The 14,835-nt window shown below is 40.7% G+C and overlaps 2 protein-coding genes across 6 annotated transcripts in view; one reads left to right on the plus strand and one right to left on the minus strand.

Annotated features, from left to right (window-relative positions):
* The window catches only part of AKAP7 (A-kinase anchoring protein 7), a 133,108-nt gene that overhangs the window by 47,179 nt on the left and 71,094 nt on the right, over positions 1-14,835 (plus strand). For all 5 annotated transcript variants that reach the window (XM_019538047.1, XM_019538048.1, XM_019538046.1 and 2 more), the window contains exons 6-7: positions 1,447-1,559; positions 13,936-14,080. In XM_019538047.1, coding sequence (XP_019393592.1) covers positions 1,447-1,559; positions 13,936-14,080 — 258 coding nt within the window. The remainder of the gene's footprint in view (positions 1-1,446; positions 1,560-13,935; positions 14,081-14,835) is intronic.
* Positions 5,969-9,585, minus strand: MSH5 (mutS homolog 5). Its single transcript, XM_019538044.1, has one exon. The coding sequence runs from the start codon at positions 9,567-9,569 to the stop codon at positions 7,128-7,130; it is 2,442 nt and encodes an 813-aa protein (XP_019393589.1). The 5' UTR covers positions 9,570-9,585; the 3' UTR covers positions 5,969-7,127.

The following is a 14,835-nucleotide window of genomic DNA, read 5'->3' on the forward strand; positions in this document are numbered from 1 at the left end:
ACACCTTGCTGGGGTTGTTTGACCCCAGTACTCTTTCCTGCCATGGCAGGGGGTTGGACTTGATGATCTGCTCAGGTTCCTTCCAACCCTAGACACTATGAAACTGAAACTATATAAGGGGTCTGCATCAGGAACTGGGAGAACATCTGTTCACCAGGGCACCCCAAGGGAAGACAAGGTCAAATGGTCACAAACTGCTGGAAGGCCATTTTAGACTGGGCATAAGAAAAAGCTTCTTTGCTGTCCGAGTCTCCAGAGTATGGAATAGACTCCCCACCAGAAGTGATGCAAGCATTTACTCTGGATATCTTTGGATGCTTATCTTGCTAGGGTGATTGGACCCCAGGTGACTTCCTGCCCCTGGGGCAGTGGGCTGGACCTTATAATCTCAGGAGGTCCCTTACAGCCCTAGCGTCTATGAAATCTATTATAACACAGATACCTGTTTTTTCAACAAACTAATAAACCTGTTTAACTCAACATCATGTGAATAGTCCCATTGAAGTTAGTACCCTAACAGATATAAATATGCATAGTTCTACCTGGTTTGCATGGCTTTCAAGCAAGGTGACTAGCTTTAAATAGTACGCAGCCTAGCAGAGTACAAGATTACTATACAAGATTATTATAGTAGACTTCATCTTGTCCCAAATTTAAATTGTGGTAATTGTATTTCTAAAAAGTTCATCGTTACATTGCTCTGGGTACATGAGTTGGAGGAGGATAAACTAGTTGACTTTGCTTTGCTCCTTAGCTGTAGAAAAAATGCCATGAAAGAGAAAAAAGTTCTAGTCTTGTCTGTGCGTTGAACTACACTTTCTCTTTACCAATAAGTCTGAACGGCAACAGAGAGCGCTAAAAACAAAGAGAGCTCTTACTTCAACATGTTTGATCCAAACACAAAGAGAGCTCTTACTTCAACATTTTCAAGCTTTCCCCTTCAAGTTTGAGGCAAAATTCTCTAGTTGTTAAACAATATCTTTCACCTGAAATAGGAATGATTATATTATTATCAAATATTATTTGATTAAGGACCACAGAATTTGATAGAAAATAGCTTTTCAAATATAGCAAATTCCATTAGTGGTAGCAGTACTTGTGACATAAGGAACTACTTATATTATAGTAATCTCTGAACAAGATTAATACAAACTTGCTATTATGGTGGAGGACCAGATTTTAGAATGAGTATTGGTTTTTTAAAAATAGATTGCTGATTTTTTTTAGTGAAGCCAAGCTTGTACCTCTGGCAGCTCCAAATATCACGTTATTCTGATATGTAAAAATATGAAACTTTGGAAAGACCTAGAAACCACTTTTACCCTTCCTATTGATTATCTTTGTTTTTTACATGGAGTGGATGTGACTCAGATTACTGTTGAAAGCACATTTTTAAGCACACACAGTATTCATTATCTTAGTGCCTCTTCATTTCTCTTTCTCCAGAGACCATGAAGAAGATATTTCAAGAAAAGGGCATCTTGGCAGGAGAAAACAGAGCTTTTAAACCCCATTTGACCTTCATGAAATTGTCAAAATCACCAGACTTGCGTAAGCAGGTGAGCTCACATTTCATGGAACGCAATAGCAGCTATATAATTTAATTGGGAAGACAAGAGATGAGCACATGAATTTTACTTTATTGATAGTCTACAGCATCTCAGGCTTGACTTCTTTGTAATCAAGCAGACAGGTAAGACTTTAAAACACTAATATTCTAGATAAATTAATTTTTTGATATACAAAAGTCTGGTCTTAAATGACTGAAAGACTGCATTTTTGATATTCTTTATACATCAGTTGTATTGAAAAACAATATAGGAGTTAGAGTTATTGTTTGTGAAATTGTTTAATTGTAGCTTAATATTAATTAATTATACAGAAATTAATTTCCAAACAGGACTGCTGACTCTGTAGTCAGGTGCATTTTATAAGAATATGAACTGACAGGTCTCAAAACACCCAAAACACTTCCTGTGTGTTTTCAACTGTATTTTCTTTTCCCCATAGTATTCTACATTCCATTCTATTGAGAAAACAGTGATCTTCTAGACCTGTGTGAAAGTCAGTTATCAAGAACATTATATAGTGTGAGAAGATATTGAGAAAGCTGGTCTCCATTATATGTGGGACTTTTAAGCAGTACTGTGATTTCAAGATACCAACTTTAGTAATAGAAGCTATACTGTAAATAAATAAGATTCCAGGCAATCCAGTTGTGTTAATATGTGTGTGAAATAGTTTAAAACTATGCCATTCTTTTGGCATAATTTTTCCTTTTAGAACATAATCTGTTATTATAGTGTGTTTATTAGAGGTTCTCAATCAGCAACACTTAAACACATGCCTACATCCACTGTATTTCCCTTAAGGTCATGCTTAAGTATTTTTCTGTATTGAAACCTAAGCTTCCCTTTTAGTTTGCTTCTGATATAAAACTTGTTCTCTTTCAGTGGTAAAGAGGAGATTAAAAAAGTGAAAATTTTAATCATGGTTTTTCATACTGTAGAAAAGCACCATGACTTTATCTTACTGGGTCACTGACTCCATACTATTTTAAAACTTTTGTATAGTATCAAATACTGTAATGTAGCAAAAAAAGTTCCCATTTTTAGCTTTCATTTTTTACACACAGTGATGGATTACTAATTACAAGGTTATTAGTTATTATTACAGGTATAGAAAACGATACAGGTTGGGTTATTTTCTGTTGATACTGGATGACAGAAAAAGATCAACTCTTAAATAAATATAATTGTCCATATCTGGTATGTGCACAATTAAATAGAAAATTACAAGCTCTATATTGTATTGCATATTCTTTGATAAATTCCAAGATAACTGAGAATTTTCATGTATTCTCTTATAAGTAGCTACAATGTATCTCAGACAAAACTTGTCATTAGTTTCTTTCACTTGATCTAAGAAGAGCTAAAAATTATTAACTCAAAAGCTGAAACAGTGGTAATGAGGAAAAAAACCCCAGAAAAGCAATCATGGTACACAAAAGCAAGACCCAGGGTAATATTTTATCCACATTTTTATTTCACTCCATTCACATTTTATGACGTTATTCTAAACTCCGTATCACCATAAAACTATTTTCTTCTATCCCTAGATAGCATATTGTACCTCTTATTCTATTGCATGACATTGATAAGTAAAATAATGCCTTGAAGTAATAATATTTGTCAAAATGTTATATGAAAAGAAAAGGAAAAGAAAAAGAAAAGGAGCTTTTGACAATATTTTTGATAGATACAAAGTGCTCTTAACAAACAATATAAAACAGGCAAACATTCACAAATACATTGGGAATAGATCAAAGAGGTTTAAAAATACTGAAGTAGAAAATTACGTATTTGGAGTTGTCATTAAGTGACATAGGCTATAAAACTCCATGGAAGTTATGTATTAAACAACAGCCAGTACTATATTATGTGAAGCATATCCATATAAACATTCTTCATATGCTAAGGAATAGCATTTACTATCACTGTTCACTTTTATTGTGGAACTATTTCTTCTTATAAATTACAAATGAATAAATACTTATAAAACATGGTAAAGGTTACATAATACATTTAAATACTACATTTTAATCAAATTTTCAGATCATACAAAGGTATTACAAGTAACAAAGGAGAAACTCTACAGAGACAACAGTTGGGAGAGCACATTTCAAAGAAAGCTGATCAAAAATAATGGAAAATGTAACTGGTGTATATATTTATATTCAGGGCAGAAGTTGTTAAAATTGAAGGGGTTTCCTTGAAGAAGCCATCATTTAACCCAATCCCCACAGCATGCTAACAGTCTAGCAAACCTCAAAATTAAAATGTTGTAACTTTAGAAAAAAGAAAGTAAAATAAAACTTTACATGACAAGCAAAAATCTCTTAAAGGGGGCAGCAACTTTTGTTCTTTTAAAGTTAGAAAAAGGTAAAAGATGGCCATTTATATAATGGAATAAGAGATAGAAGGATAAAAACTGTAGCAACTGCATCAGTCATATAATTAGTGTTTAACAAGTCAAAAAATAGTGCACCAGCTGGCACTGCCGTATGCACTGAAACTGCCCAGGGCACAGAGTTGTCCTGTTAAACCACTGGGCTTCATTTATATTGAGCTAATCAGGTGATAAAAGACTTCTTAGTTTCTTATGCAAGTGAAATAACTTAGGCGAGCGACATAACTTAGTTAATAACTAAGGGAGTGTAAGACAGTTCGCCCTTTTAGTCCAGTAAGACAATTTGGGGGCAAGTGAGGTCACTGAAAACTTCCTTGAAATGCTAATAACATGCTATTCATTCCTCTGCAGGACTAGACAAAGATAGCATGGTAATACTTAGGCCCTGAACCTTCAAAAACTTACGCATATATATAGCAATTTCTAAAAAGCGCTTTCTAAAACTGAAACCTTAGACAGAAAGAACCTTGGCCAGGTACCACACCTTTTGTATACATCACTGAGCACACAGTAACTAACTTACAATGTAATGAGTCTATTATTTATGTAGTTAGAGACAGTGCTTCTATTCCTAGTTGACTCCCATTAACTTGCTGTGTGACCTTTTGCAACTCATATTGGCTCAGCACCTCACCCTACCAATGTATTACTTATTTCATAGAGTATTGTGATATATACTTGATAAATTCTGTAAGGCAATTTGAGATCCTTCAATACAAGTACTACAGAACTGGAAACATTAAGTTGATTTCATAGAAGTACTGGGCGACAGTTGAACTTTTCTGATAATTCTTACATACTCAAATCTGAAAGGTAGAATTTTAAACTTATTTTGAATTAGTGCATATATGGCTACAAGTTTTGGTGTAATAATGAAACAAGCCAATAGGTGTGTATATGTATGATTTAAGAATGTTGACAAGATAACTGCATGGTTACTGGATATTATTTTGCAGATACTACTTTTTAATTCAACTGATTACAGCAATAACTCAATATTATAGTAAAATTTATTGTAGTATTGTTTCATGTTTGTGTTAAACATTTGCCACCTCAGTCTTTCCTTGAAACTTAAGTTGTTCATTTTGTGGTCTTGTAGTCGACACAAAACATTAGGAGAAAAATTACTATCCTACAGCCCAAACAAAGAGTCCTCTCACTATCAAAATCTTAACTGATGTGCATGTAGTCTGATTCAGATCCACTTTACTTGTCATTATCAATTAACACTAAACAGAGCATAAAATATTTCATACTGAAGTTACAAAATTTCAGGATTTTTTTGTTGGGTGACTCATACAAACCTTCCTCCACTTGTAGTACTGTTCATATATTTGGCTCCTCGAAAGCATCAACTTCAAGCAAATTCAGCACAGTGGACAGAGTAGCACCATGTCTTCTGTTATCTGTACTGTGAACAGTATTAGCAACTTTTGGCAGTCAGTGAGAGAACTTACTCAGAGGAAATGCCTCTGCTGTTTTGTTTGCATATAACGGCTAAACTGTATTTCACAGAAGAAAATTAGTGATCAGTCCTACTTTTGTTTTATCTATGCATATCTCCTGTTAACTCAGTGCTTAGCCTGAGCATTTTTTATTACCTTGTTCATCAGATACTGTCTTCACTAAAGATATTTTGCATTATTAGCATGCATAAATAGGAGCAAAGGCTAGTTAACCTGCATTCTAGTACAGCTTCCCTTATTCTTAGATTTTTGTTTGGAACTTGAAAACAGATATTAAAATTTTAACTTAATATATTATTTGACTGCCTTTCTTTTTCCATTTGTGATTTTATTAGTTTTGTATGTTTCTAAAAGTAAATAGTATTAATGTACCACATAGCTGCATTCTTATAATAGAGCCCTTACTTCAAGCTGAACTCATCCTCACTCAGTTCTGCCAGCACACACTGATTTTTGACCTGCATCATTCAAAGGAGAGATGTAGACACACTGACTTTCTGCTGTTGTAAATCCCATCAACTGCCCTAGGAACAGAGCTTCCAATTAAGGCAATGAATGCTTATCTACTTTAGGTATTATTCCCTTTCCTCGAACTGTGGCTACTAAGATTCTTTAGCCACTCATTAACTTGGCTTCTGAACAGAGATTGTCTGTTAAAATAAGTCATGTCTGTCATTTTATTATGTGAAAGAACAACCAGTAGAAATTCAGATGCAGCCAGCATTTAACTTCTCAAGTGACCAACACTAATCAGAGCTTGAATATGGTTTTCCCCAGAAGTTCCAAACTATAATATGCATATAGTGTACATATAGTGCATATGTATAGCGTGTTTATCATCTCTCTTTGTTGGGAGTGCCATTTTTGGAAGATGGATTATAGTGTAAGAGAAACCATAAAGCAGATGAAATCATCCCCTTTTTTTCTTTATTAGCCTCAATTTCAGTGCTTCACACTCTGACAGGTTTTACTTTTTCCTGTTTATGAAGAGTTGGATGCAGTTGTCACTGAAATCTTTTGAAATTGATACTAAACTAAGAGTCACCATAGCATAATACAATAAATTATAAGGGATTGAACATTGCATTCACAGTACTGCTAACCTAGGAGGGATAAATCCTAAACTATGATCTTTTTGTCTGATCATCTCAAAGAACTTTATAAACTTTTAAGCTTCAAATTGTGCTCTAAGGTTATTAGATATGCATGTTATAGATGTGTAGGCAGGGGGATAAAATGCTTAAGACCTTAACTGGAAGATCAGAAATTAGCCTCCCTAACTACCAGCCCTTCTGCTCTGACATCTTTAGGTAAAAAGATCATTTAGCAGACATATTTATAGGTACAGAAGCTGTTTGAAACATAGGAAGTAAACATGCCTTATGTATTATCAGAAGCTTATAAAAATTAAATATTGGGTGTGGTTATAAGTCAAATTAATTACAAATGAATGTCTATTGCAGAAGTTATTTTATCTCCAACTGAGAGCATATAATCCTGAATATCTGGCTTTGTGTACTGGATCAGATTTCTCATTTGGATCTGGAAAAAATGCCAGGAAGGGAAAAAATATTTCATTAATATAAACTTATAGGGAAATTTTAAGTTCCTTCCCTCTCACCCTTTGAGCTCTTTCTACTGAATGAGGGAAGCTTATATAGCATGTCATCCGTATTTCTGTGCTTGCACCTATTACAGAACTGAAGCTGCAGAGGGCAGCACCTCCTGATGCAAGAACTCCTCTAAATCCACATGGGGGTCCTCTAGGTCTAGGCAAAGGAATTTTTCTACTAGAGATTTGCATCTCTCCAGCTGGTTGTTCTGGGAAGGATGTTCAATACGTCTGATGGGTTTTCCATTTCGAATAAGCTCTGATACTTCCATACCTCGTGCAGTCACTTTGTGTGGCATCCCAGCCAGTGCAGCAATATTAGCAGCGTGGCTTACAGTGGACACTCCTTCCTTGAGCTGATAGAAGAATACCAGCTCATCTCCATCTTGATGGGTCTCCATGGTCAGGTACTGCACAAGAGGAGTGTCAGGTAGGAGTTTCAGCTGCATTAAGCTGTGAAAATTAGTGGAGACAAAGACTTGTGGGCATTGGGTTCCCTGGTTGATCCAGTACCTCAGCACAGCAGCCAAAAGAGAAAGGCCATCCACTGTGTTGGTCCCTTTGCCAAACTCATCAATAAGTACCAAGGACCATGCTGTGGCATTGTTCACTGCCTTGGCAACCTGGTTGAGATCAATCATGAAAGTAGAGAGACCCAATGACACTGACTCCCTGCTGTGGATTCTGGTGTAAATCCCATCAACTGGTCCAATTTCAGCCTCAGAAGCAGGGACATAACTACCAATTAAGGCCATGAATGTTATAAGACCTACCTGCTTTAAGTATACACTCTTCCCAGATGAATTGGGCCCCGTGAGGATTTTTACCCTCCCAGTAACCTCTCCACTCTCCACAGGATTGGGCACAAAAGTCTTAGCACATAGCTCCATGAGCGGGTGCCTGCCATCCTTGATGCGGATGCCATGGCTTTGGGTGAAACATGGCCGGCAGTAGCCATTTTCTCGAGCCATCACTGCCAGAGCTAACAGCACATCTAGGTGTGCTGTGAATTCAATAACATTGCTAAGCACTGCAGACTTCTCCAAGATTTTTGTCTGTAGCTGGTGCATAATAAGTGTTTCCTGATCCCTGATCTCACAGTGCAGATCACCTAGCATGCTGTCTAGTTCCTTAGTCCTAGCACTTCTATAGTGCAGTTTATCCTCTGACAGGAACATGAAGTCCAGACCTTCAATCTCAAAGTCACTCTTGTCCACCATTGTGGGAAGCCGTGGAATGGAGAGTAGGAACCCAATCAAGGGGATGTAGATCACACAACAAGAAGGTATACGGTTGTCTAGGGTCTCCAGTTCCTTTCTGGCCACCTCTGTAAGGAAGTCTGAGAGACCCATCAGCTTCCGTTTCTTTTCATCAATGGTGGGGTCCACATTGGATCTGACAGTGAAGCGATTTTCTGAGATGCTCCCTTCAAAATCTATCACTTTGCTGATAAGGCTGGCAATGTAGTGCAGGTCATCTGTGAACACATGTGAGATTGTCTGGAAGAGCTCAATGGTACTGGGCAAGGAACGACATGTGTCTCTAAGGCACACTGCGCTGTACGCTGTCTTATAGAGTGCCTGCCAGTCACTAACCTTTGTGTTGGAAAGAGTCATTCTTCTCAGAATTAGGGGTACATTTTTTATATTCTTGAGGCAGTCTTGAAGGGTCAGGACTGTCTCGTGATTCTGAGCCAGCAAGAAGAACTGGATAACATCTAGCCGTTTGTTTAGCTCTGTCAGGTTCCGGGTGGGCCTCATGAGCCACAGCCGCAGCAGTTTCTCTCCCCACTTGCATCTGCAGCGATTTAAAATGCCGTATAAGCTGAATCCTTCTTTCAGCCCACTGGCTAGTTTGTACACAGAAGGATGCACCTCACTTTTAAATATCTGAAGGACATAGTAGGCATCTTGGTCCATATTCACAATATCTGTTAGCACAAACTTTTTAAAGGCCAAGATAGGGACTCCAACAGTGCTATCTTCTAATTCAACTCCAACCCGTCTCCTGTCAAGAAACTTCAGCAGCCCACCTAGTGCTTGTACCATGACTGGGCTCTCAAAGGGAATAACGGAAGACAAATAAAGAATTTTCTCTGTTGCAGTCATATGGGAGGGAATAAATGGGAACTGTCTAGATAGGATCCGCTGCTTGCTCACTTCTAGGCCAAAGTCTGCATTGGGAAAGAGGACAATTTCTGGTTTCTTCACAAGCTCATCTCCAGTAGAACTGATGTTGGTCAGGAATTTGGCAAAGTGATGGTCCTGCTTGGCACTCGTCACAATGCATCGAGGAAAGACTTCATCAATCACTTTTTGCAGCAGCTTGAGGTGCTCATTATCAGGCATGTCAGGCATGAAGTAAACTGAGCAGTCTTCTGTATTGTAATAGGTGATCCCCAGTTGCCCTCCGTACCACAACACACACATATGTATCTCAGAACACTCTTCTTCCTCTTCTTGTTTGCATCCAGGCAATGGTGGCGATGGAGAAGTGTTGGTCAGCGTAGCAAGGGTGCTCATTCCATCCAATTCTCTGGCTGCTGGTAAAGACAGTTTTTGTGTTGACAGCTTATCCTGTAAGTCCCTTCCTCCACAACAGCTGCCCCCGTTCATCTGTCCACCACCTCATGCCTTCTGATCCACCCAGCATCCACTCCTCCCCGAGCCACATGTCCATACCACAAGACAGATGGACAGACTTGGGAACACATTTGGTCTTTCTCTTGTTTGGGTCCCTGCCCTTTCCCCAACAGCCTGCTGCTGCTTGCATCAGTCCTGCATGCCTCCCCCTTCCCCATACTCCCGATACACACAAATCCTTTCGCTTCAAAAAAGTGAGAGCGGTTAGGTGCGTTGGGTGGAGAGTTAGGTTCTAGGAGGCCCCTGATATCCCTGGCCAGCAGGAATAACAATGAATCTGAGCTCTAATGTACTCTTGTGACAGCAGGAAGTTTTGGGGGCAGTTTGCAGGAATTAAAAGGTAGGAGAGGCCTGTGCTCAGACATATAGCTGCTCATTTGTATAGCCTTTCCACCTGCACTCGCGTATGCCAATTGCTTTTCCTATGCACCCAGCTATCCTCACGGGCATGTATTACACATGCGTATACAGCACACCACTGCATCTAGACCTATCTCCCTCTTCTCCCTGTGCACACGGCACAGCTCCTGCCTGCTGTAATGGCCTATTGCCACCTGCCAGGCAGCCTCAGAGAACAGCCTTCCTCCTCCCCCTCCTCCCAGAGGCCTTTCACCTTTTGGGAGGGATGCTTTTCAGCAAACTGAAGGCTGGTAGTAATTGCAAAAAGGCCAAGCAGCTGCCACTGAGAGACTGTCGACCCCCCTGTCCCTGTCTCCTTCAGGCGTGGCTCACCCGCAACTCTCCTGAGTGGGGGCTGGACCCTGTCACATAGCACAGAGCCGTCATCAGTGTCCCCTTCCATGCTGTCTCCTCCATGCTCTTGTCTGGGCCTGATGCTCTTTGGCTCTGCCCGTTTCCCTGCCCTGCCCACAGGGAGCATTGCCTGGCAACCCCCGCCCCATCCACTTCCCAGCCACCCACCGCAGATCGGCATCGACAGCCGCCCTTCCCTGCCCTCACACAGTGCGACGGGCTGTAATTTCTTTAGCCCCTGACATGCTGCGGAGAGCACCACTGTCCCACAGGTCTCTCACATTGCTGCCTCATAACCAGCCAGGCCTCTCTTGGCCCCTGTGAGGCAAGGAAAGCAGTTTCACTGCCTTTCTCAGCTGGCTGCTTGGTGCTCCCTCGGCCTGTATCCTCCATCCCCAGCTTCCTTTTGTTGAAGGTGAAGAAAAGAAGGCATTTTGGATACCAGGTCAGGCTACTGGCCAGCAAGAGACTCCCATTTCACCCCTGCAGGGAGACCAGGGAACCAGGTATTAGAAAGGCCGGACACTGTTACCTAATGCCTTCACCGAGCACTGCTCCCAAAACCTTTCTGCCACCCCAACTGCCGGATACACTTTCCATCCACATGCTCACGTACACAGCTCAGTAACGACTGGGGCTTCCTGCTCTCCCACAAACACCTCTACACCCTATACCTGGTTTTCTGAATTTGATAGTGCTCAGCAAGGAGCTGAGGGAAGCCAGATTTGGTATTAGGCCCCTCACCTTAAATGCGCTGCCTAGGCCTTCCTGATAGTGATCCAGCAGGGGGAGCAGCAAGAAAGGAAGTGGAGAGGCTGCCTGGCTGCCTCTGTTGTGGGTGCCACAGTGGCCCCATGCAGCTGGAAGGCACAACTGCAGCAGGCCAACATCTCTAACCTACTCACTTGGCTACATATGTTAAAATCCAACTAAGATTTTAAAGCACAGGCACAACAAGACTGCCAGGTGCATGTCACTTGGCACCCTAATCCCACCCACAGATCCCCATCTCATAAACATAAGCATGTTTACATGCCCCTTGTAACAGCTCATACCAAGATCTGCACTCCATCATCAGCGCCATCTGACTGCACCCCTCTGTAACAATCTCTGCACAGGACACTCATTTGCAGCTGTTCCACTGAGCATTATAGTGTAACTGCCCTGATACACCCAGGTGAGCACTCTTCTTGGAGCTATGCAGGCTTTCTGAACAATAGCAGTCCAATTCTACCCGTCTCGAGAACGACTCCCTATATGGAAGCAGTACTAAGACCCACATCCAGGTACCATCTCATCCCCTTAGTAGCTTTACTTCACCCTTCTTGCAACAACTACCACCCTTCAGTTTGGTCACCCCTAGGGTTGCCAAATCTGTTTGAATCTATTCTGGGAGGTTTCATTACATGACATAATGACATGTATGCCTTTACATCAGGAAGGCAAATGCACATTATGTTATATTTAAAAAACCCACTGGGCTACTATATAAATCTGATTTGATGTTTAATGTTTACTTTAATGGATGCCTTATCATTAATCTCCTGGGTGACTTTCAGCAGTATCCTGGAGATTTATATCAAATTCCTAGAGACTCCAGGGCAATCCTGCAGGGTTGGTGACCTTAGTAACCCTGTCGCCTCCAAAAAGCCATTCCTCCCAGCACTCCTTCCCCAAGCACTCCTTCCTAACTCCATCACAAGCACCACTCAGTTACCTGAACAAAGCAAGTCTTCCTCCATGTATAAAGGCATCATTCCCTGTTTCACAGTCCATCCCCCAGGAGCAATATCTCTTTTTGCAGAGGGTAACCAGCTTATTTAGGTACCTGGCTTTTTTTTAACCCCAATCAAGGTTCTGTACCCTAACAGGTGTCTTTGGCTGAGAAGGGCTTGAGGTCACTCACTCTGCCTACTGATTGATGGCTTTCTGTGCTTTTACATAGCAGTTCCAGCTAGGAAGCAAATAATAGCATTTTAGCTTCAAAATCTCATCTGCCCCACAGGAGTCCTCAACACTGGCACTAGAGTACTAGGCTAGCTACTGAACATTGCATTAAATAGAGGGTAGGTATTAGCCATGCATGAGGCCCCAAACTACCATACTACATGCTTGACATTAACATGAATGGCCACTAGATGGCATAATTATTCCAGAGTTTAATTACATGAACTGCCACTTCTGACAATGAATTAGTTTAAGAGTCAGAAAACCAAATCTTCACTCTGTTTTAACTCAAACAGAATTCCTCTGAGCATTTTCCTGAGTAAGGGCTAAGTAAGGATTTCAAGACTGGTCACATATTGGAAATTCAGTGATTGAGACTGAAACTTCACAGAAGATAGTAGTACAGATCAGATGAAAGGTGCAGGGAACAGATTTTTATTTTTATTTTTAACACTGCGTATTTCTGGTAAGACCACAAGGAGTAAGTACTATGTGCAGACAGAGTATCTGTTTTTACTGAATATACAAATGGGATGATAAACAATTAATGAGTAAGTAAGAATTTCAGATCACAGACAAAGATCAGGGCTGAGAATACTTGTATGCCTCTGTGTTACATAATGCAAAATGATGCTGACATTAACATTTGTTAATATTTGTGAAGTTCTATATAAGGCTGTGTGTACTAATTTTGTTTTTCAAGTTGCAGTTTTGTGAACGTAGAGCGGATTATTCAGATTGTTAACAAGCTGGATGAAAAAGCTTAGTTTTCCTGGGTAGGATTATATTTTCATGCTCTGGGGGAGCAAATGTAAGCTGCCCTAGATAACCAGCTAAGATCCCCCCAATAAGTTCCAAGAAAGCAGACCTCCGCTGCAAAGTGCTGCTATCCCCTAGCCTAGGTGGTGTGTTGTAAGCTACCAGAGTAATGAGTAATTATTTTTACTTAATGGTCTCGCCGCTCTGATCTGGGGAGAGAATGGCCTAAAGCAGTATTTCTCAAACTCTGGCTTGAGACCAGATCTGCCCCATGCAACCATGTCAGCCAGCAGAGCCCAGGGCTGCAGCAATTAATGCTGCCACTGCTTCCCTGCCACCAAATTCCAGACCTGTGGGGAGCCCCACAGATCAGATGACAGATCCATACACTGGATTGTATCAGCTGAATCCAGCACGTGGGGCTGAGCTGGTGCTGCTGTGGCTGGATTCAGTGGTGCTGGGGTAACCCTGCACTGGATCATGCCTATGGACTGACGTCAAATGCAAAATCGAGCCAGCAGACAGGCCCCATGCCACGCATCTAGATTCCCAGGGCCAGATAGGTTGAGTACTACCAGTCTAAAGGAAGGTGGTATGGCCCACTCTCAGGTATTTGATAACTATAGCCCAGCCATTGATTGGGCACTTTATTTTTCAATATTCTGTTTGCATTTAGAAGTTGAAATGAGCTGTTCTAAAAATAAATCGTTCAGTCAGAACCATTGGTAATATTATGAAAGCCCTGTCTCCCAGTGAAGTGACTGTCATTTTATTTTATTATTTAAAGGTGAAAAAAATTGATCCAAACCTGTATAAGAATTTTAAAAACCATTATTTTGGAAATGAAACCCTGCACCGCCTAGATCTCTGCTCCATGCTGAAAAAAAAGCAACCCAATGGCTACTACCACTGTGAGTCCTCTATTACAGTCGGTAAGTATAATACTATTTTATGTCTTGATTTTATTTAAAATCAAAGAGTTGGATAATCTGTTAGTACTGCAAATATGTGTTTCAAAAATCTTGTAATGTTATTAGGTAACCAGTAGATCTAAGCTACGTATTGGAATTTAAGCTACTTATTGCTTGTGCCAGCATCTGGCCATGCATCTCCTGTTGACTACTTGTCAGATTCTTGTCAAGGGATCCAGTCACTGAATCTCCAAGCCTGTTAAGCTTCTGAAGTCTAATCCTGCCCTCAACTTTGGAGCCACTACAAACATTCTGGGGTACAGATTCTCTGCCCTGGATCTGCTAAGAGCCAAGACTCTTCCCAGGGCCAGCGCTGACTTCTCATACTTCTATCTTTTCCTACAATCTCACCAAAGTGGTGAACTTCCTGGTGATACCACTTAGGGTGCAGACAGAAGTGACAATTTTCACCTGATCTGGCCACAGAAGCAGTCTATAGCTGTGACCAAACACAAGTGCATGACTACAGACAGCTTCAAAAATTGCCAATTGGTTGAAAATCTGACTCCTCAGTCCATGAGGTATCAGATAAAGACGTTTCAAAATATAGCGTCTTTTGTAAGTTGTGTTTACAGAGGTTTCATTGTTCATAGTTTCATAGTTTCTAGGGTCGGAAGGGACCTGAGTAGATTTCGTGGATTTCATAGACATCAGGGCTGGAAGGGACCTCGGGAGATCATCGAGTCCAGCCCCCTGCCCAAAGGGCAGGAAGTCAG

Source organism: Crocodylus porosus, unplaced genomic scaffold (assembly GCF_001723895.1).
Source record: "Crocodylus porosus isolate Cpor-Errol unplaced genomic scaffold, CroPor_comp1, whole genome shotgun sequence".
Taxonomy (NCBI): domain Eukaryota; kingdom Metazoa; phylum Chordata; order Crocodylia; family Crocodylidae; genus Crocodylus; species Crocodylus porosus.